This window comes from Anas acuta, chromosome 11 (genome assembly GCF_963932015.1).
Source record: "Anas acuta chromosome 11, bAnaAcu1.1, whole genome shotgun sequence".
Taxonomy (NCBI): domain Eukaryota; kingdom Metazoa; phylum Chordata; class Aves; order Anseriformes; family Anatidae; genus Anas; species Anas acuta.
The window spans coordinates 14,578,077-14,601,789 of NC_088989.1; the positions used below are offsets into that span (position 1 = coordinate 14,578,077).

Below are 23,713 nucleotides of genomic sequence, written 5' to 3' on the forward strand. Positions count from 1 at the left end.
GCATATAGAGGTAACATTTCAGAGGAAATGTGTATGCAGAAACCTTTGCCCATGGAAGGAAATGTGGAGGTTTAGCTTCCAATTATTTTTTTCATAACTTTTAATTAAAAGTTAATTTATATTTTAGAATTTCAGTGCATATATTTGAACACACGAACACATGTGCCAGCACTGCAGAAGATTTACAGAAGTTGCTTTCTATCTTGCCAGTAATGGATAACTGGAAAAAGCTTATTATTTTAAAGAAATGTACTAAAAGAGAAGCAATGTCTTGCCAAAGTTAGGAAGATAAACTATATAACTGTAAGCCTTTTTTTTTTTTTCTTTTTTTTTTTTTTTTTTTTTTTAAATAAAAGGAGCAGTTTAGATAACATGCTATGATTTGTTTATGTGAATTGCTTGTACTTTCAAGACACAGATTTGGAGTTGCAGATTTGGCTGGACAAATTACAGAGCAAAAAATGTGAAATTTGGGAGCTGCAGACACCAGATTGCTGGCTTCGCCACATCACAAGCTGGCTTGCCAATTTGAAAAGTAAGACATTATATGCATTATAAACGAACTTGGTATTTGAATTACATGCTGGGTTTTATCAGGTAACTTGCTGCAAATAAAAAATTCACTGCTCTCAGTTATAGGGCAATTATATGTTCCATCCTCCACCTGTCTGCTAATAGCAAGAATAACAAAAAGCACTGAAATCCTGGAGCAATGAGGCATGGCTAAAGGGCAGCTTTCACATGCTCCCCTTGGTGAGGGTCAGGTGTGCACAGGCCATTCATGAGAGCTCTTCTAACCTGTCTGCTAAACCTGTAATTACGGTGGTTCCTCAAATGCCCCTGGCAACCTGCTGCCCTTTTAATTCTCCCTTGCTTCAAAGAAGCAGATCCTGCTGACCTTGATAAATGGGGGGGGGGGGAAAAAAGAGAAAAGAAGAGAAAATAAAAGGTTAGCCTTACTTACAAAACAGGAACTTTTGCATAGTTTTTGTTTTTTGTTTTTCTCAATATGTTTGCGAAGCTGCTCCTGTTCTTTGGACTGTAGCCAATTTGCCTAGGCTGTGTTGAAGGGCTGAGCCCAGAGCTGCATGGGGACTGCACCTCACAGCTGATGGAATCTCCCAGGTCTTACAAGAGATGCTTGCCTGCGGTACTGATGGAGAGGTTTGCCTTTTCTGCAGCCTCCTTATGTCGCTGGTGTGCCTGGTTACTGAGACTTACAGATCCTTTCTGCTGTGTTTTGTCCCCACAGTATGTGTGCTTTCAATTCTCTAAGCATGTTTCATTTCACTTTTCTCACCTGAATTGATTCTTAATTTGTTGTTTAGTCACTTTCCTCCTATTGTTTCTGAGTCCTGAAGTGAGTTCTGATGGGCTTCTGATCTCCTACACTCCCCTTGCCCAAGAGGCCTTGTTACTTAGAGGCTGAATGCAGACACAGGCAATAATTAGCATTTAGAGTTCTGTAATTTCTAACTCCAATGCAGAATGTACACTATGTCTCATATGCTTTTCTTCGAACAGCATTGTACCAGCTTGATAGAAGGAGTAAAATTGTTATCTAAGAGTAAGCAACTGCCTGCCATTTCTCTCTCTCCTTATTGTTACCTTTAACTATGTTTGTAGCTATCACCTATGTTGCAGGAATTTTGGAAGAATTACAAACTAAAAAGCATATTTTTCTTTCTCCATTAGTGCAAGTGGGTGCTTCTCAAACTGTCACAGAAGGCATTCAAAAGCAGACTAGAGCCTCCGAGGTCAACTTCTGACTGACAATTCAGTCACAGCTGACAAGACTCCTCCTACCTCTAGTGATTTGCCTCATCCCCATAAATTAAACAGGAAAGCTCTGCCTGAGGTTGCATCCAGTGTTGCCTTGCAGCTAAATTTTGCAAAGGTAGGTCAAGATCTACTGTCCACCACTATGTTTGTTTGTTTGTTTTAATAGAGTAAGCAGGTATGGGATGAGCCCAGATGGACAGTCCCACAGGATCCAAAATGGATCATTGCTCACTCTCTCTCTCTCTCTAGCTCTGTCTAATACATTATTTTAGAATAGATATTCAAAACCAAGCAAACTTAAGCTTACCCCTTTCAATTTTCCAGTCTTCCTCAACCCTTTCATTTCTCTTCCTGCCTTCCTTATTTTTCAATAACTTAATACCTTCTGTAGAAACTATTGTTTTCTTTCATATTTTTTTGTCTGAGTTTAGACAGACAGCACCATCTAGCCACTGTGACAATGTCTAGAATTGATTTTTTTCATTCATTTGAATAAAGATTTTACAAACACACACACATAAATAAATAAAATACAGCTACTATTACTGAAATGTAAGTGCTGCTTGGAACTGTGACATTTCATTAATTTATACAGATATGAGCATTCAAAAGTTAGGTTCAAATTAAAATACCAAAGTACAGAAGTCCTGGATCTAAACCACATTGCTAACAGTCACCTCGAGTAAGGGCACTGCACCAACCCTCACCACTATACAGTCAAGTGGTTAGATGGCTTTAACTATTACTGAATTATCCCGAAACATGTTCTGGTCTGTCAGCTGTCCTCTTGTGTTGAATTTCAAATTGCATATTGCATCCCAGGCTTTGTGAAACAGGCATTAAAAACATTGGAATAAAAGAACAAGGCATTAAATGTTGATGCTTTTATTTAAATCACTCTTTAACCTCATTAATTAATTTAAAATTGTATAGAATATTTCTGTTATGACTTACAAAGTAAAATTATAATTTTAAAACTAGTAAAGTAATATAGTAAAGTAAGGGTATTTGAGGATATGAGGAATAGCTGTTTAGTGCTGAATTTGATCACAAATACAGTAAAACTAGGAGAATCTATCATATCTTGGTATTTTCAAACATGGCAAGCATATGTATTATTAACGCTTCTTTATTAACACTTTTTCAGCAGTGAAAAGTACTATTCTTTCAGAAAAGTACTCTTTGTATGCATGACTTTGGAGGTAGTTGTTTAAAACAGACTGGAAACAAGATAGTCTGTATGAACACCATCTATTAGCCCAGCTCCATTATTATGAACAAACCAGCAAGGAATATCAATGCCATGCTTAGGATCTTTTCTGTAATCCTTCTGCCAGCCCCTGAAAGGTAAAATACAATCACAGAAGTAGTGAAGCAGAAAAGACAAATTGACACGGTAGTCTTTTCTAAGGACTTGATTATATTTTACCTTGTTACTGTCAGTTCCTTGTTTTTAATAATCATCGTGGCATCTGGTTTCTTGGGATCGGACCCAGGATGGATTTCAAGTATGGTGAAGTCAATGGGGTGGAAAAATTGTCCTAAAAATAGAAGCCAAAATTACCATTTCAGACATGTTACACATACGAAATCAGAAACAAAACAAACTTAAACCCCAGAATTTCTACGTTCCCATGCTGTTTTCCAAGTTCTGTCAGGGTTTTGAATGCATAAGCAAACACCAAATTTGGTGCAAGGTTGAACATATGCCTATGGTATTATTTAATTTTTATGAACTAGAATTCTGGGCATATCATTTGGATGTAGGTTCTAACTTCAGAGTGCTAAGTAAAATTGGTCTGTTCTAGATAGTCCTTAAGATAGCCTTGCTTTGTTTCTTGCCTATTCAATTGTATTTATTACACACTCTCCAAGTCTTTAACTTTTTTTTTTTACTTTTTTTTTTTTTTTAAATCAAACAATACATGTTGATCTCTGAAATTACTTGATAGGATTATCCTCAGAACAAGCCTGATATCTAAGGAATTTTCACATCCTGACAGGATTAGCTTTTGGACACTTTTGCCCTGCCTGGGCTGATGTAGGATGCTCTTGGTGATTTAATGAGTGCTGTAATGAGTACAGAGGCAAATTCAAAGATGACGAACATAATGATGAGATGCGTAAGTCAGTAACACCGTGTACCCACACATTATGTGGGCTTTTCTTGACTTGCCTTTCTATTTGCAATTCATATCACAGCAGAATAATGTTTGTATCTGGACAAGTCCTTTACTCTGAGGAGCAGAAAAGCATAAAAAACATCCTTTTCCTGCTCTTTTTCTGTTTCATTACAGCATTTCCTAAGATTCCTGAACCTAACATACTATCCCTGGTATCTTGGCTCATTCTCAGACCTCCAAGCGCATTACCAAAATTCAGAAAAGTTCACAGAAATTCGTTATTTACCACAATAAATAAACTTACTGACCCCAAAAATCATTTTCTGTGCTTACCTGATTTTGTAAGAGAAAATCAAAAAGCAAGTAAAATGTCTGCTATCAGATGAAGCGTAACATTTTCCAACAGAGGATGCACACCACAAAACCCACTACTCTGGCAGAAAACGGGATTCAATGAGGCCTTAATTTTCATTCCTAAAATACCAACTTTGTCTTCTATTAAAATAATGTTTTCTAACATTAATATAATCCTAAATAATACAAGGTATTGTGTGATTTTAATGTATGATTAAGTGGTTGAGTCACCATCCCTGGAGGTCTTTAAAAGATGTTCAGATGTAGAGCTTAATGATATGGTTTAGTGGAGGACTTGTTAGTGTCAGGTCAGAGGTTGGACTAGGTGATCTTAGAGGTCTCTTCCAACCTAGATGATTCTGTGACAATTCTGTGATGATAGCCAATCAAGATATACCTTAACATCTTCATTGCATACAAGGGTACACCAACTGAGGTTTGGCAAATTTTGACCAATGGGTAAGCATGTGCATTTTCCAAGTGTTTGTACTTAGGAGAAAGGTAAAGGGGGAGATCAAACCATCCAAGAGTCTGGAGGAATGGTGTAATAAGAAAAAGAATCTGTAGGTGGGATTTAGCAAGATAAGAAGTTTAAAAATGCCAGTGAGAACCATGGGTGCTAGTGATTTCAGCAACAGGAGAATTTAAGAAAAGATAATGTATAAAGCCAGAGCCCAGAGTATTTTGTCAGAAATCTTCATGTGGTTGATTAATGTTATCTCAATTTCCTCCTCTGTCTCAGTTCACAAAGGCCAAATACAAGATTGCATCTGCAAATTAGGTAGCCTCAAGGAAAGAAAATGATATTCAAAATGCCAAATGAAGTCATACCTAATAATCCATGGGTCTGTTCAGACAGTTTATGACTTTTCAATGTATACAGTCCTAAGAAATCCTGGTGGAGAGGATGTTTCTTCCATACTTGGTGCAAAACAATAACAAATGATGCACCGTCTCCCATTGAGAGCACCAGATTTTTTTCCTTGTTAATTATCAAAGTTAAACTGAGGAGAAATAAAAAAAATACAAATTAAAAACAAAAACAAAAAACTTAGGGTACTAGGTTAAGAGTTAACAGCAGTGATAAGAAAACCAAGAAATGAAACAGGTAAAACAAGTGTGACTTTATAACTTACTTAGTGTTTTGTTGTTGTTATTTTAATGAAGTTGTTTAGTAGTTTGGTTGATGTGAATCTGTGTGTGTTCACAGGCAGTCCAAGACACACTAAATTACAATGTAAAAGGCTACCTAGCCTTTAAACTTTTCAGCAAGGTGTTTCTGCCAAAACTCTTCCCATAACAGCACAATTAATCACAGACATGGTAGTGAGATTTAGATATTGCACCTCATGCTCAGTATTAAAAATGTTATTGATAAAACAATCACTTTCTTGCCTGGATATTACCTGCCCCATTTTCTCTTTGTTTTTCAGAAAAGACAACAACTGAAATGCCTAGGTTGGTGTTAGGATAAAGAATATTTGCTTCTGATAATGACAACTATGTTGATGATATCAGTGACATAAAAAAAAAAAAAAAAAAAAAGGTATCCTGAATCAGAGTTTTGCTCTGGAACTCTTTCTGTTGCAGTGTTGTCCTTTGAGAAAGTGATTGGTGCTAAAACACAATGAAAATGTAAAGGAGGAGAAGATACTGCTATTTCTTTTCTAAGCTTTCTTTTGGACAGGTATTAATGATTCTCTAATAGATACATAGAATCATAGAATATCCCAAGTTGGAAAGGACCCATAAGGATGATGCAGACTGGGAGCAGAACTCATTGAGAACAGCCCTGCAGAGCAAGATTTGGGGGTTCTGGTGGATGAGAAGCTTGACGTGAGCCAGCAGTGCGCGCTTGCAGCCCAGAAGGCCAACTGTATCCTGGGCTGCATCAAGAGAGGCGTGGACAGCAGGTCAAGGGAGTTGATTGTCCCCCTCTGGATGGGGCTTTGGCCAACCTGATCTAGTCCGTGGTGTCCCTGCCTATGGAGGGGGGTTGGAATTAGATTATCTTTGAGGTCCCTTCCAACCCAAGCCATTCTATGATTCTATGATTTACACCTTCAGTGTTTGCAAGTCAAATTCTGCACTTACTTATTACAAGAAGGTAAATTTACAAATAATCTTCAGCAATTACATAACAAAGTAGAGCACTGAATCCAGCATGATTTGAATCAGTATTTTTTTTCATTTTATAACCTAAAAGTATATTTTTATATATTTTTGATCAACCCCCCAAAAAAGAGTATAAAAATGTAACACTGGAATATGATACTCTTTCCGTAAGCCTTACCCTTCTTGTTGCAGTGTGACTGAGTCAAGCCAGGTGAAAGCTGTCTTTTCATTGCCATTCTGAATTGTGATCTTCTCAGAAGTTACTGTCACTTTTAAATTCAGATATTTGTTTGCAATGCCAAGTTTTCCAAAATATGTATTTTGTGAATTTGCATCACTATTTGCTTTCTTATCACCAATGAGTTCTCCATTGACTGTGATGCCTAATGTAATATGGAAACAACAAATACAATTTTATAGATGAGATGTCAAAGAGTGTTGCAGTAGTTACAGCTCAACAAAACAAATCCAAATTGAAAAGTAGACCAGGATTACTTGTGCATGTTTGTGCAAAAGTATAGTAAAGGAATAGAGCTCTGGAGGCTGTTCTGTAGACACTTACAAAGATGACAACCACCTTATTGATAAAAGTTGAATATTTCCTAGACTATAAAATTTCATGATGGGCACAAATAGCCTGTGTGCCATCAGTCTCCATTTGCCACATAATCCATGAAATAGAAACCTGAGCATTATTTTATTGCTTCTACTTCTACTCACTGAAACAAACTACGTCTCTTAACTCCTACGGTGGTTTTCAAGACAGTTAAAAAGTCCATGTTGCTCCAAGAAGTGAAAACACAATCATGGTAATGGTACCCTATCACAGCTATAGTAACTTCTGTTAACTTTGCTGGAAAAATAGCACATATAATATAAAAAGAGAGAAATGGACTGAAAAATAAGACATTTTGATATAAGTATTCTGATTTACTGTTTAAAAATGATAAACTCACCTGTAACTGGGTCATTTATTAAACTTAACACATCGCCTGGTTTTTCATTGATATTGAAACAAATAGCATCCTCTTTTTGTGGCACTGATATAATGAAGTGTGGATCGCCATCAACTGTAAAGCAAATCACAGGTGTTTGTTTAGTGATACACAGGTTCAAAGCTCTACATGAACGTTTAATGTTGTGTCAGTGTAGCTGATGCTGGGGACCAGCAGAACTGGTCCCTGCACAAGCTGTGCCCAGCTTAGTCCAGCCCATCTGCCACAGGAGTGGGGGGGTCCCAAGGACCTGGGCTTCAAGCGCACATTGCTAGCTCATGTTGAGTTTCTCATCAACCAGCACCCCCAGGTCCTTCTCACTGGGGCTAAATCGGGAAGCCTAGACAATGGGAAGGGGGCTAACAAAATGATCATATATGATCTCAGCGACTCAATTGCTTTAAAACATTTTAGATACTTAAAGTAAATTGAAGTACTAGTCTGTTGTGAAAAACTGTCTGCTTTTGTGTGAAGGCATTGTCTAAAATACTCCAAGAATTGTGTGATTTAGTCTTAAATACCCACATGTGTTTTCCTTCTGAACAGACACAATTCAAATTAGTCAAAACTAACTCACCACTAGTATACCATGCGGGCCTTGATAAAAATAATGGTGGAGCTGCAGGGTGCAAAGAAAAAGAAGTTAGAAATGCTCACATCAAAATGGAATATTTACATACTATCTGCACCGAACATGTAAGATGTCAGAAAGTTAATATGCTAGGTAAATTGCAAATTCCATCCTGTTTTTTTTTTTTTTTTTTTTCAATAAAATGGAATGACAGTTTGTGTCCCTTTTGAATCAAGCAAAGCTTTAGGATAGAGACAGATTCTTTTGGTTTGAGTGTCCCCACAAAGCCCAAGCAATGTGTCTGTAGGAAGGCAAATGTCTCAGATTTAAGGATTAAGCTGTCCGTCAACAAGTCTGGGTAGAAATGCAACAGCACTATACATTTAAAATTTCTGATGTTTTGACATTTGCTTTTGACAGGATGAATGTGAGACTTTAAAAAAAAAAAACTTGAGAAAACTAGAAAGCGATGGGGAGAGAGATTGAGATCCAGCACTGTTCAACCAGCAATCTGAAGAGTCAGTTGCTGTCTCACTCTCTTCAATAAAAACAATTTCTCTTTGTATAAATAACTGAATATATTAATTCAGCCAGAGATGCTGACATCATAGTTCCGTGCTTAATATAATTCCCAAGCAGATGCAAATTCAAGTCTATCCTCTGAAGCAGCTTTCCAGGTAAATGTTGGTTTGATGAAATAGTATTTACTCCTTAACAACTATTCCACTGAGTATTTTTCAGATGTGGTTTTGTTCTGTCTTTAAGTGTGATTGTAGCAGTGAGGAAAAATTGTTAGCATTTGTTAAAATACAGTTGTAAACTCAGACAAGGCAGTTTCCATCTCCCCAGCAGTTTCAGTTGTCTGAATCAATTTCCTTTGACAGATGCTTCTTCATTCAGAAACTCGGATTAATGACTTACCCTGCATAACAACTGGGGCAGCTTGTGCTGTGAATGAAAGAAAACTTTATTTTAGAGGTGAAAAGAATAAAAGACAATCTCCCTCTTTCCACGAAAACCAACTCCTAAATCTTGTAGTCATGTATAAATTTCCAAATTAATTATAATTAAAAAAAAAAAAAGTTTATTTAGATTTTTGTACTGCAACAAAGCAAACCATGAATGAATTCAACACAGTGTCATGAACAGGTAAAAAGCACAGACCAGTTTACAGCAAAAATGCTATTGCTCAAAAGGTATACAATTTGTCCTTAGGGCTGGGACAATTTGGTCCTTTTCTAATTCCCTTGTGCCTTGTTCCAAACTGTACTACTGGAAAGTCAGTAAGATTTATCCACCTGTTCCCAGGTATTTCTAGTCTTCTCTTTTTACATCTGAATCTATGGAACAGTGTCTGTAGATAGGGTGTTGTGCTGAAGAAGCAGCAACACAGCAACAATGAAGACACCTTTGTGTGGATGCTCGTCTACATGCAGGTATCTGGGAGCCAACAGTGCTAGCTCTGGAAAGCAACTTAATTGTACTGGGCCTGAATTTTGTGATGGTGGGATGCTGCAGTTAGGAAACAGAAAACAGTAATCACAACATTTTCTATCTGTAAAGTTTTTAATCTAATTATAACAGTGTCTTAATCTATAACACAATATTTTTGTAAAATCATTGGGGAATAAATCCACCTACAAGACTTAAAAAAAAAACGTTAGGCAAATTTAACAGGAAGTGTACATACCTTCAGCTGTTATCACGGATGAACAGGAAGTAAAAGGAAGAAAAAGAGAAATTTACAGTTTAAGTTGTGTGACTAAACAAGAAGGATTCTGACCCTGTTAAAACATATTCTAAACAAACAAAAAATTAAACTGTTGTTGAATTGTCAAATTCTACCATGTATCTGCAGGTTTTTAAAATTCCATTTCTTCCCAATCATACAATTCAATATATACAGAGCAAACAGAAACACGGTGAAAGCAAAAAGCTGTTATGTGGGCAGCAAATCCATAATTAACTACGCATATAACAAGAGTACTATTAGTAATTGCTTTATCATCATGTCATTTACATATCACAAAGTGGTCCGTATTAGTTTTTACTCTTTTTCAATTTTTCAAGGCATTTGCTTCATTCTACAAATATTGACTGGATGATTCAGTAATCCTATATGTGATTCTATACTCCAGTATGTGTGAAAGTTATTTTTTTCCTTACACAGTGGGAGTGCTTTGAGTATATTCTTCCATTATCACCGTGTATGCTTTCAACATACATAGACGATTTTCTTGACAAGAGATTCAGATAAAGGCCTGAACTGAAGGTCACTGTAAGTATATGCCATTTCTGTCAGATGTTTGCGTGAGTTTTCCATCTCATAGTGTTCACTTGTAAACTACAAAGTCATTATGCTGTATAATGACTTGAATGTTAAGTTAAATTTGTGTTTAATGTCAAATTAAACAAGTGTTTTTGTATCAGTATCCCATTAGGATAATTACAAAAAATAATGCAAAAAAATTATCAGCACCATGCCTGTAGAATTATTGCATTTTGTAGGGTACGTAGCAATTAACTGGCTTATATTTCACTTGAAAGAAACCCCCACTAACCTTCAGTAAGCATTTCTGTTAAGTTAAAAAGCCTTAAAATAAGTCTTGGTTATCACACCAAATTCAGTAGATAAGCAAGTTTTTCATTTAGAATCCAGCACAGAGCCTAGACAGAACCTGGGAGGATCTAGGGCAAAACTAGGGGCAGGAGGCAAGGGTTTCAGGAAAAAATAATACATGATAATAGATGAGATTGGAAAGCCTCACAGGAGGTTTGACAAACCTGTTGAATTACGGAGATAAAGATACCTCAAACAACAAATATACATTATAGTAGAATGTCTTTGGGGGTGCACTGAGAAGATAGGTAGTATTTGTCTTACTTTGCTCTCACTAAAGAGGAATAGAGTTATTCTTTTTCACACAGGTGAAACAGACATGCTGAATTGTATGAAAGTATAATGATTTACTGAGCAAGGAGTTAATCATTGGCCAAAGTATCAAAGGAGATGAGAATAAATTGTATGCTTTCAATAACTGTTTTTCTTTCTGCAATATATGTGTTTTACAGGTATTATTGTCATGATTTTACAACCTAAAATACTCTGCACAAGGAAGGTCTCACGGCAATAGACCCTTTTCATGTAGAAAGATGTTACTACAATTACCTCTAAGCTGAAGTATGTAAAAACATAAAGGCAAAAGTGATGTGACCAAAACTGAATATAGCTGAATTATTAGATTAGAAATGATTCTTTTTTAACGTAATATTTATACATTTATTTTTAAATACATTGATTTTGAATTTATAATATTTTACCTGTATGAATTAGTAGTGAAGGATGGTTTGATGGAATGAGCTTTAAAATGAAAAGTAATTTTGCATAAGCCATACATATACAAGACTTTGAAAATAGATTTTTCAGATGCATGTTTAAAACAGTGCCCCACACAAAGCCTTTCTTTTGGGAAACATCAAAGGAATATTTGGCTTCCTTGATAAAGCAAAACTGTGAAAATGTCTATACCTTCAGTCGTTTTATCAGCAATCCCAGCTTGATTGTCATAGTCTTCTGGCTTTGTTACCACCATGGATGTCAGTGGTGTTACAAACTTGTACTTTAGTGAGAGATCCAGGACTTCAGCTGTAAGATTCTCCTTTTCTTCTCCTGTAGCTGCAGTGCTGAATATAGGGAGAGACTCCTGACATCAATGATTGCTAAATTACTGACTGAACTCTAATTTACATACTTTTTTTTAAAGCAAAATCATTTCTCTGCAGCTAATTTATCAGGAAGGTGTATTTGTTACAATCTAAAAGTATTTCTGATTCCCTTGGCTGTCCAGTGGAGAAGGGCAAAATTGCTTTATATTTGCAGTAATTTAAAATAATGTAACTTGCTACTTGAAATAGGAATATTGAGGTTGGGGAGGAGAAGAGGAAATAGTTGTAAATTACAGCTTTACATCCTAGAAGTTGCACTAGTCACATGGCTTAACAGTTTCATTGAAAATGCAGTTCTAGGTTTAATTACCGTTTTTCCAGGAGTTGTTCAATTGTGAGATAAGCCCAGAGCCTTTCAATGTAATCACCAAATATGTATTCCTGTTCTTGGAAAGCTTTAGCTGTTTGTTCTGCATCTTGTTGTGTAGTAAATGACAGGACATCATTAGCCTATTGGAAATAAGGAAACTTAGCAGCAGCATAAGTAGCCAGAGATATCCAGAACTTTTCAAAATCAAGACCTTCACACCTGGTTCATATTAGAAGTAGACCTCTATATTTAGAGGAAGGCATACCAAATATTCAGCTGTCTTGGCCATCAGTTTTCCTCACCCAATGAAGACTATTGCCTGTGAACACTAAATATTCTACCACCAGATAGGATTCTTAGGCAAGTAACCTGCAGTTGCAAAATTAATGCCTTTAGTGCATTTACTTGGTACATATGTAGTAATACATCTTTCCACTGAGATAAAGACATACCTGTAAATATTTCAAGTTTTGCCAGCTCTGAATACTTGGATATTTTGCATAGCATTTATTTAACCTTACTCAGTTAAATACATACATACTTACACCTTCACCTTTCACATCTACAGTCAAACTGTTTTGGTTGATGTCTGCAAAGCGTCCAGCCACCACAATCTCAGACCCATCATAGAAATGCTTAAAACTGTTTTTAGTTAAGCCTGATATTTCATTTTCTGGGTAGTGTAACTCCACATCCATGAGCATGGGATTGGACACCTCATCATAAAAACCCTGCAGGATAAAAAGAGAAAAACATTTAATTATTATTTTTTTTTATTTCAGTGGTAGATCTGTACCCAGACATGTCCTACTATTTCAGTAGTAAAAACTTAGACTGTATTTTAGAAGAAATATGTAAATATTCAGTTAAATCTCAGAGCACAAGGCCTAAACATCTCCAAAAAAGGCAAATGAAAAAGAACATATTGACCCTTCAAGCCTCACTAAGACAGAGGAAAAATATTCAAGAACAACATGCTGTGGATGATGAGTTCAATCAGTGTTAAGCAAGAGGAATCCCAAGATCCTCCCGTTAGATAAAAGTGTTTCTAGACCTATTCCCTGAAGAGACTGAAATCATAACATAAGCCAAAGGAGACTAGGTATTAGATTTTGACTGAGCTTGTAATGAAAACCAGTATACAAATTATTTGGTCAATCATTCCAATGGATGGTATTGCATGTATTGCAATGGATGGTATTGCAATCTTTCCAATGGATGGTATTGCTATAAAATGCTTCAGAAGTATGGTAAGGTACACCTGCTTGCACTTGCTGGACTCTTAAACTCTGTCGTTCTCCTCTTCTCTTATGACATTAACCACATGATCTGTGGGGTATGGGAGACAGATATAGTGATTGCAGCAATTTTGCTTATATGATTTGGCACACAACAATGTGTCCTTCAGAACCATGTCTTTTTCCACCCTTTGAACACTCTTTCATAGCCTAGGGTCTCATCTCCCTTTTACAGTCCTTCCACTTTCTCCTTTTATAAAGGAAATTAAATGCAACCAATATTCTGATTACAGCATATTCTTGATTGTGTCAGTACCAGAGTACACTTTGGGCTTTTTGTTTACTTCAAAATAAGAAATATCTGTATATTTACCTGAATTAATACATCTCTCATCTAATTTAAATTGGAATTACTGTACCTGAAGTTGTAAAGCTGAATCAGAGTCAGGATAAATCCGACGGGCCAATCCTTTATTTTCTAGTGCCATTTTCTCTAAGAAACCATAGTCAACACCATAGCCAAAACCAAGATTGTATAAAGGGTATTTTCCTTCAATGGCTTTTTTCACATGTGTCCGAATGTCCTCAGTATTTGATATGCCTGCATTAAACCATAAGAAAGGTTAAGTTTCTTCATAGATAGATAAAATGAAATGTAATTAGTGGTGTTTGGATTTCTTAAGAGGCACTATCAAAGAGCTGATTAGTGGCATGAAGCTGGTGTAGCAGCAATTAAATAATGAAAAAAAAAACACCGCATCAAAAGTCAAAGATGATAGAAAATTTAATTGAGTGGGTTTTGTTAGTTAATTCAGTCTGTTAACAACACAAACTTACCTACATTTGGTTGGCCATCTGTTAACATGATAATTATAGAAGCACTTCTCTTGGGCACAAACTTTTCTTCATGAGCAGCATTCAGTATCTCAATTCCTTTCATCATACCACCATATAAATTTGTCACTGCAAGGTAGACAGAGAAATTTGGCTTCAACAGAGGCAGTCAAAATAAAGGACCATTTTTCACAGGAATCTGACAAGATGTCACTACATTATAAAGAGGAAAGGTGTAGGTTTGCTAGCAGGAGGATGTTTAGATGCAAAAATAAGCGAGCTTTGGAAACATAAGGAAAAATAGATATGCACCGAGCCAATTTTAAGCTCAGGAGTGTCCCATTAGTAATAATTTTTAAAGAAAGATGTAGTATTGTGTTCACAGACTGAATTGATAAATTAACTTACTCAATAACCTATTAGCAACTCCGGTAAAGTACTTACTGCCTTCAGTGTCAATGCCCCGAACAAACTTCCTTGCTTCATCCAAATTTTCAGGAGTGGCCTTGATTAATTTTTCTTTCCAAGTGTGTACATCACTACCAAACAGTATGAAATTGAAGAAATCATCATCTCTAATGTCATCTAAGATTTTTAGAAGTGCTTCTCTTGTCTATAAGAAGAAGAGATTTTAACATATAGTTCAACTGTAAAGAAATTGGTGCTTGTAGGTGTTACATGCCTTATCTGTCAGGTACTTTTTTCTTTTGTTCCTTTTACACAGAATGTTTTGCACAGGTTCTGAGCTTGTTCTATTCTGTCTAGTCCTGTGTCTGTTTCAGAGTAACTCTAGAGAAATCAGACAGTTGCAATTACATCTGGTAAATCTGTGTAGCTGAGAAGAAAATCAGGTCCTGTGTCAGATTGTTGAATGAGACAAGCTGGCATGGCAAATTTAAGGTGTTGGGAAATGGGCAGTTACAGGTTCATTGAGAAGTCCACATGTGAGAAGCATAGATATTTTGATTCAGTGCCAAAAACTTAAAGTTCTGAGCATTAGATTAGAGTGAGGAGTCCTAGCTATGAAAAGAGCTGCTGCTTCCTGGAGGAGACAGAATGAGCAACACAGATAATGCACATAATACCATAGAAGCATTTTATTTTTGGAACTGTACAGCACATATGAGATACCTCTCTGAAAATGTAGATACCTGAATACTTCGAAATAATGAAATTTCTAAGTAAAATATAAACTTAATGTATAGAATTTTGTTCTACAGTAAGACATTGATCTAGTTTTTACAGTACAGAGACTTAGCAAGGCTGCAGCATAAAAGCACTTAGTGTAGCTTCTTCACCCCAAGTCACCATGTCCCTTCCACCACAACAGAGACTCTTCCATCGGGACTCGATAGTAATGTAATAACTTACCTGTTCTATTTCTCTTCCAGACATTGAGCCACTAATATCTATTACAAAAATAATATTCTTGGGCAACTGTGGAAGATTTGTTGGTGCAAAGAAGTGTACAAAGTAACCATTAACAATCTAAAAAAAAAAAAAAAAAGATAAAATGTTAACAAACCAATAGCTTTTTTTTATATTACAAAGATAAAATGGATAAAGAATAAATTATTTTGATTTAATCTGTAGCTCTTGAGTGGACTAACAGGCTTTAATAGCCCTGACCAGTCTCACCTCTGTCTGTCCATGGACCCCATTGATCTGTATCCCATCCTGACTGACTTTCCACCTTCACCTCGGACTGCCTCATCACCACAGATATGCCTGATGACCTTGACTCTTGTCTGAATTTGAATTCTTTTTCTGGGTCTGCCTTGCTCAGGTTCTGTGGGAACTGGGCTCTTGGGTGCTGAAGCTGTGTTGTCACAATCAACTCCCTGCCCTTTAGGGAATAACTGGCTTTCACTTCTCCTTGACATTTACCATGCAAGCTAAGACCATTCAACAGTGCAAAACTGTCAGCTGTCAAATTTACCTGCAAATTATCTGGAGTTGTTCTCTTCACATCATATTTTACAGTAAAATCTCCATCCAAGAGAGACTGCGAGCAATTTGCACAGGTTCTCTGCTGATCAAGAGTTGGCTTGAAAGAAATATGCCCCTGAAAAGAAAAACCTTCAGGAGATCTGAATCTTAGCTGAAAACTTTTGCAAAACACAAAGAAGTTTGTAATTTCCTAAGACTGGTATATTTATATTCACAGACATGAGAATAATCTGTTTTATCTATTGAGGTATTAATTTGTATTCATATTTATTGATGGGTAACTGATATCTCAGGGCTGCTACCTAGAGCTCTCCGTATGTTTTCTTCTTCACCTTCCTTGTTTTAGCCCTCCACGCTGAATGATAGCTTTGATAAGGCTGTTGGGCAGTCTATGACTTAGGACTTCTACCATCTCCATACATGAGAAATCTACTTGCTACTGACTTAGTTCTTCCATAGGAAATACTGAAGCTGGTATCCAGGTTTACAACTGCTGCTGTGGGACAAGGCCTGCTGCTCTGGGTATAGTTTGTAGCTGGAACTAAGTGGCTTCTGAACTGCATGGAGATGGCCTTGCTAGCTTGGAATTCACAGTTAATTTGCACAGACAAGCCTTTATTTTTTATCCACTCACTTCCATTGCTAGCCATTACAGCACTTTTGCACTTATAGTATTATTTCAGAGTTATAACTATAATAAATAAATTATGGAAGGCATTAGGCATTGTACCTTTTTATCTGAAAAAGTTTTTTTAATGACATTTTGCAGATCATTGGTGATGAATGTTCCTTCCGCTTCCAGCTCAGTGATGCCTTGTGGCTCAAAGATACTTATATCAATCTGAAATATTAATTGAAAATTATTTTTATTGACTCTCCCACAATATATCAATTTAGTCATTTACAGGAAGGTCAGAAGGCAACTCTGGGTATGAAAGATAGATTTTCTTAAAAGCAAAAGAAATGTATTTTTGTAATTTACAACAGAAGTCCAAAACCACACTTGTGTGGATACGCTATCAGCCAAACATACCTTTTCCTACATAGAGATTAAAAACAAAATTAGAAAGAAAATAAACATTTATGCTTTTATGAAAATGTAACTCATTTGAAAATTAGTTAGTGGAATTCTGTCAAATGTCAAATAAATACCTAAGTCCTTCTAAAATATAACCCTGTCATTAGCTGTGAGCCATGCCTACCTTTGACATACATTTCAGTGTACCTTTTATCATATTGTGTTTAAAATAATGTTTTATGAATTTCCAGGTGCTGAGTTTTGTAATGATTTTTTACACAGATTTTTCTGGGCAAATAAAGGAGAAGGAATTTGCCTGAGGAATGTTTTTTAGCAAGGTAGAGAGAAGTGATCAGACAGTTTGGGCACGCAAAAGCAACGGTCTTCAAGAATACAATATATATGTATCACTGCAATTTAGCATGATGTAGTTTCACGGTGGTATGAGAAAGGCATAGTTTATGCAATGAAGGTATTTTTAAGAGCTATTCTGCCCCAAGGCAATTAAAATGCCTTGGGCTTTTCAGTTTTCTGTATATCATTAATTTTGAAGGCTTAATAGTTGAGCTAACTTGCCAGGCTTACAAATAAAAACCTGCAGTAAAGCATGTTGGCAGGGACTCCCCAAATGGTTCACTGGAAATATTATCATGGGCCTTTAGTTCATCTGTGGGCCAGTGGGAATGACCATGGTACTCCACTTTCAACAGAATCTCAACATCTTTTAAGTTACAGTATCCAGTTTGACACAGATTGACATCTACCTCAAAGTCTTTGACAAGCTGCTTCGGTTTTACTTTGATGAACATCTCATATTTTCCAAACTGTCGCTTCAGCAGTTCCTCATATGTGAGTTCAAAAGTGACTTTACTGGCTGCTGCAATGTTGACTGAAACAGTGAACTTTTCTGTTTTCCTTCCTGAAGCCCTGTATTTAAGTGGGTAAGAAGAATATTATCCTTTTTCACAGTATTTACTGCTTGGGTTTGGTTGGTGCAGGAGTAAAACAAAGATGGGAATTTTGATGTATTGCTAAAATCATGGTCAAACAGTGTAGAATTTATTTAAATTTGCCAATGAACTTAATCCCAGGAACAGATCATATGCAGTTAGCACAAGCTGCAGAAACAGTTTATCCTTAACTGCAGATATAGCCTGTTCAGTCAGAAGTTGTATTTCTTTCTTTATAATTAATATTACAATAACTCTAAATTACTTGTTCTTTTCCTTTGGTCCTGTAAAAAGCAAACTTCAGAAATATGCCAAAACAAGGTATTACAAATCTCACAATTTGCTACAGGATGATGGTGTGGGAGCCACACTAGACATCATTCTTACTTGACAAGACCAGCAGTCTGTCCCTTTGAAACAGCTTTCTCATACTCCTGTTTGGCAGCTTCTTTTTCTTTTATATATCCAGGGTAAGTGACACCATCAATTGTCCTGCAGAAAAATTGCCTGGTTTAGCTGAATGGTTTGCACTGATACATGAAAAGTTATTATAGACAATTCTCTGTTTATTGATTGGTTTGCTAACAAGCATTTTCAGGAACGTGGTATTGCCAAGATTTGAGCATTTTCAATGAAACACAAACTAGCCTCCTCAGTGACTTCAGCTTGAATGAAGAGCTCTGTGCTCAGTACCTCAGAGAAACCAAAGCAAAATTTTCCTTGAAAATAATTAGATCAAAACTGGACTAATAGCAACACTGCTTATGCCTTCTGTATTCCTACACTTTAGCAAGGTTGGTCATCTCATCTCATCTCATCTAACAGACAGCAGTCTACAGCTGAACATTTCATCCTTAGACTCCTTACACTATTAAGCAAGCATTTTTCACAGGGGATTAATCTCATCCTAAAATAAAAGGTCTGGCATGACTTAGAGTGATTGTCCCCTAAAAGCAACTGTTTCTTTTCACTGAAAATAAAACAGGCATAGTGTCATTAGCAGAGATGGATGTGTTTAAACTGAATTAAACTTAAAATGGTGTTAAAATTGCATAGTATTGCAACTAAGATAAAAATGTAAGGGAATGATTTCATTTATTTCCTGTTTTTAATTCAAATTTGATTTCAAAATGAAGAGAGAAGTTAAAATATAATGCCATCAGGGAAATTCAGTAATAGAGCTTTTCTTGTTTGATAAGATCAGAGTAAAGTAAATAGTATTTCTGAAAACGTGAATGGATCTCCAGATAAGATCTTCCATTCCCTAAGGTCCATGATGATGAATAAATACAATCAAAACTGAGTCATCTTTTTAATAGATGTACCAGTGTTTGCCTTTCCCTAGGTATCTTACATGTTAAGTTAATAGTATCAGAAAATTGCCCTGGGGACATTTAGAAATCAATCAAATAGCAAATTAAAAATGAGTGCTTTGTTTTTTGTTTTTCCAGTTGCATTTGTACAGATTTTGAGTTTACTCTAGTGATATTTTAAAAACTACACACATGCTGAAGTTGGTAATGAAGGCTGTTTTAGGGAGTTCAACATCAAAGAAGACTTCTTTGTGCACGTTTCCCCGATTGACAGCTCGACTGGTGATGACATTGCGGGCAAATCGGGAAGTTACTTTACTGTCAATTTTCATGCTATAGATTTCTATCCCATTGACAACCTGTGGATTGAAAAATGAAAAAAAGAGCTAGCTGTTATACTGATGTCTGTGTTAATCAGCCATAATAACATTTTTTAGAAAGAAATCATTGCAGGATAGTCTGTCATTCCAAAGTGAAACAGGAAAAACCTAATGCTAAAAAACAGGACACATCTGTGTTTCCTTGGGTCTGTCACACCACCATGGTGGTGGTGTTCCAGGAGTCATAACAATAGCCCCTTTAACAAAACATTGCCACCACAGCAAAGATGCTACCAGTGTAAGAATTGTTTGTTGTTATTGGTGGTGGAGGTGGTGTGTTTTTTTTCTTTTCTCTCTCTACTGAGACTGTGATTTTTGTTTGTGGTTAGTCAGAGACAGCACAACCAATGTACAGCTGCCTCACTGCCTTCGTAACTGTTATAATCAATTGAGTGGCTGACCCCCAGAGCAGGGGCATAGAGTCATCTCATGTAAAAATAGACCTAACCAGTTCCAGATGAGCTTCAAATTCCATTTTGTTAGCCTCAATTTTCTCATAACTGGGGCTTATTTGCCTTTAAGCAAGAAAACGAGTAGGGCAAGACTGAATTTCTTTAAATGCTCAGGTGTAAGGTTGCTGGAGACTATATGAAAACACAGGCAGCAGCAGATGTGCCTCCTTAGGCAAGGAGGCAATAACAAGGTCTGCTTCCTGCAACAAAAGCAGCACTGTCAAGAAGCTTGTGGTTGTTATGCTAGTCCTGATCTCTGGCTAGTTGATTAAAAGGTCTTCCCAAAATCAAAGCATTTAGCACTGCTGAAGTGGCATTCAGATGACAAGTGGAATCAGCCTCAGAAATCTGGTCTCTTGTCCTCCTTACAAATAACAACATAAAACCAAAATGTTTGTTAGAGACACGGAGGTGACTTCAAACAACTTTGCTATCTATTAAAATATAACAAGAGGTTACAAAGAATTTTATAATTCTTTTTCCATCTACAGGAGTTTCCATCAGAGCTTGGAAAAGAACAGCCTCATTAGTCCTGCTGCCTAAAACAAGCAACTCAGGGCTCCTCCCCATGTCGCACACACTCAGAAATACGTTTGCTCAGACTGGGCTCACAGAAATATGCTGTGAACACCGTAAGAATATTCATGTTACCATGCATCTTTCACCATAGACTGAATGGAACCAAGCCATCATAAAAGACAAGACTACTCACCAAGTCATTTTCAGCATTTCGCTTCTGTAACGAGAAAAAATGGGAAAAAAAATCATGACTAAGGTATGACAGCTGCATTTAGACATCTTGTTCATGGGAATTCCTGTTGTCAGGACCTGTGGTGTATACATTTTGTCTTTTCAAACTAATTCTCCTTTGGAAGAAAAAAAAGGCTTGTATCATAGCATAAAAAATGGTTTGCACATTTTTTTCCAGTCACACACATATCCTACTTATCAGGCAGACTCAGACTGCTTCACCCCACCAGCCTCTGATGCTAACACAAATACATAAGATGGCAATTCAGCAGGCTCACAGAGAGAAGGTCACTATGAAAGGCTGCAGGGAGGAAAAAAAAAAAAAAAAACTGGTAGATTTTTTTTTGTTTCCATGTGTTTGCTCTCACAATGAGCGCAAATATCAGAAGCCCTACAAAAATATCGTGTACTCTCATGATCTGAAAGAAAGACCGGGTTTCAAAAATTCTTGCAGGATCATGTGAAAATAGCAGCTTGCACAACACAATTCCTGTAAGTGTGGTTGTAATGCGTTATCTCTTTTGGCTCCAAGAGGGTCACATTCTGTGCAAGTTGTTTTTTTTTCCATGTTTACATGCTCTACCAAATAGAGAGTTAAAGATGCAGAGATAACAAGTCAGATGTATATCTTGGGTACATATCTGGTTACCCTGCTTTTGCTACCTTTCACATTTAGGAGTTCTACAGGTTGGAAATGGAGACACAAAGGATTTTGTTATTGCTGTTTATTGTTTTTTGGTTTGTTTTGCTTATTTTGCTTTTTTTTTTTTTCCCAAGACATTACGTTAAATCAATGGTAATACAGAGATTTGGGGAAGACTGAGCAAAGAATCTACAGTTAATTTGAAATGACCTCCAGCAACACACAAGACTGAATGACGTATTTGTGTAAATCCCTATGCATTGCATAGGAAAAATAAGGTGTGAAAATGATTTTGAAGTCACCAGCAACATTAAAGATTCCATCATTCCAAGTGACGCTGAATGGAAACCACATAGAAGAGAGAATAACTCAACTAAGCTCTGAAAACAGAACTTCCTTGTGACCTTTCTAGGAGTCTCACTGCTGCCAGGATGAGAGGGTTATGGAAGAAAAGCTGTGTCACCTAGAAATACATATTCAAATCATGTGCGCATGCTTTGAATATGTAGTTATAGGGATAGTTTTATTTCTAGAAAGAAAAAAATCCTACCCTTAATGGCTTTGTATATAGGAACAAGATGTACAAGTGTACTTAGGGGTCTTTGATTTCGATTTTTTTCAGTTTTCAGCTGCTTGGCTCTGCCAATTGTGTTTATCTGACTATGGCTTTAAAAGCAGCTTTGAAAGCCTGAAGATTATCAGCCATGTACCAGAGAGACTCCTAGCCATGCTTTGTCACTCATCACTAGCATACCACCTGCTCAAAGGAGCTAAGACAGGGTTTGGGAGAGAGGCCTTCTCAATATACAGCAATCTCCCATTTCAACAAAATTACATTTGCATAAAGTATAGAAGTATAGAACTGGGAAAATCAACCATTTTTTTCTGTAGTGTTCTGCATGTACAGGTGGAACACAGCACAGGGCTTTGACCCTTTTCTTTAGGAAAGCTTTAGCATTGCAAGACATATAGAGAACAACAGGTAGTATAGTAATCAGGAGGAACAAGCTACCTTGTATCTGGGCTACATGTAAGATAAATAATAAGAACTCTTGGCATTTGTAATTTTCAGCTATAAATCTCAAGCTGACTTCAAAAAGATAGACATATTATTATCCTGATTTTCAAAGAAAAAGTTTTGGCAAAGACCATAACCTCATCAACAGAAACTGACGGTAAATTGCTTTGTCCTGTTCTGCCCGCTAACCAACAATGTTCCCTGAGGAGATCTGCCCTCTGTAACTTATGCAGGCTTTAATTACTGAGACAGAGGAAATAATTTACCAAGATGAGGAGTAGTGGCCTGCAACTTAACTGAAAAAAATTAGGCAGAACATCAGAAGCACTGCCTTACTCAGCGATCTGTCAAAAAAAAAAAAGAATCTCGGACACAGATATATTCCATGTTATGCTCCCATAAATCTTAAACAAAATCATACTATGTCACTTGGACCATGGAGATGTTTATCTGGATGTCCTGTTACACCTCTGTTACATTTCTTTTCGAAGGCATCTTTTCACTGCTATTTTGCATTTCTATACAGGTACTATATAGTAGGTTCAGTTGCAGCACTAATTGCACACATCTAAATATAAAAGCTCTAAAACATTTTACCATTACATGGTGATGAAAAGGAAAACAGAGGAAAGTGATGTTTTAAAAAAGACAGGAGAGCTTCTTCAGAGCTAATTCAAAACTGGGGCTGATTAGAGGCAAACCATTCTGAGTCCCAAGTCTGATCTTGTGTTCACTGATAACAGAGAACACAAAGCTCCTGGTGGCACCACTGTATGAGCTCTCTGGAAAATGTTCATAAATGGCAGGAAATTAATCTCCAAAGAATGGGAGTCGCACACATGGTTGATTACTTACCTTAATGTTTCTGACATGTGTTACCAAAAGGTCTGACGATGCAAAGGCAGGAATTGATAATAAAATACAAAGCAATAGACGGCTTTCCATTTTGGAAAAAAGTAAGATTCTAGTCTGAACGATACGCTTAAATAAATAATGCTTTGTTTACAGAGTGTTAATAGATAACCCTGTGTGAAAATTGGGATTAAACATTAGGCATACGGGAAAAATCAAACACTGAATTTTGATTTGCATGATCTACAGCATACTGCTACAAAACACTTGTGGGATGGCCAGCGTGAGAGTATGACTCTTCTATGTAATATCATCAGCAAACAGAAATTCAATAGCCAT

At 36.6% G+C, this 23,713-nt stretch overlaps 1 protein-coding gene and 1 long non-coding RNA gene across 2 annotated transcripts; one reads left to right on the forward strand and one right to left on the reverse strand.

The window, feature by feature from the left end:
• The first annotated feature begins 574 nt into the window (after positions 1 to 574).
• On the forward strand, positions 575 to 10,345 carry LOC137862541 (uncharacterized). Its single transcript, XR_011100385.1, has 3 exons — positions 575 to 1,251; positions 1,696 to 1,897; positions 10,111 to 10,345. It is a non-coding gene; the product is annotated as an uncharacterized lncRNA (long non-coding RNA).
• Positions 2,652 to 23,511, reverse strand: LOC137862536 (inter-alpha-trypsin inhibitor heavy chain H3-like). Its single transcript, XM_068694726.1, has 21 exons — positions 23,378 to 23,511; positions 20,824 to 20,847; positions 19,472 to 19,638; positions 18,354 to 18,458; positions 17,781 to 17,943; positions 16,729 to 16,839; positions 15,988 to 16,113; positions 15,420 to 15,536; positions 14,493 to 14,661; positions 14,052 to 14,177; positions 13,634 to 13,815; positions 12,522 to 12,707; positions 11,977 to 12,116; positions 11,470 to 11,624; positions 8,862 to 8,888; positions 7,947 to 7,988; positions 7,331 to 7,444; positions 6,553 to 6,757; positions 5,091 to 5,263; positions 3,212 to 3,323; positions 2,652 to 3,122 (listed from the first exon to the last, which is right to left on the reverse strand). Exons 1-21 carry the CDS (start codon positions 23,465 to 23,467, stop codon positions 2,993 to 2,995), a joined length of 2,664 nt encoding a protein of 887 aa, XP_068550827.1. The 5' UTR covers positions 23,468 to 23,511; the 3' UTR covers positions 2,652 to 2,992.
• Positions 23,512 to 23,713: the final 202 nt, after the last annotated feature.

Bases quoted from the DNA above. Each gene is read 5' to 3' on its own strand.
- LOC137862536 (XM_068694726.1), bottom strand. From the start codon at position 23,467: ATGGAAAGCCGTCTATTGCTTTGTATTTTATTATCAATTCCTGCCTTT. The intron at 20,848-23,377 runs GTAAGTAATCAA...TTCTCGTTACAG, and splicing joins CACATGTCAGAAACATTAAG to AAGCGAAATGCTGAAAATGA. The intron at 3,123-3,211 runs GTAAAATATAAT...TTTACCTTTCAG, and splicing joins AAGGAACTGACAGTAACAAG to GGGCTGGCAGAAGGATTACA.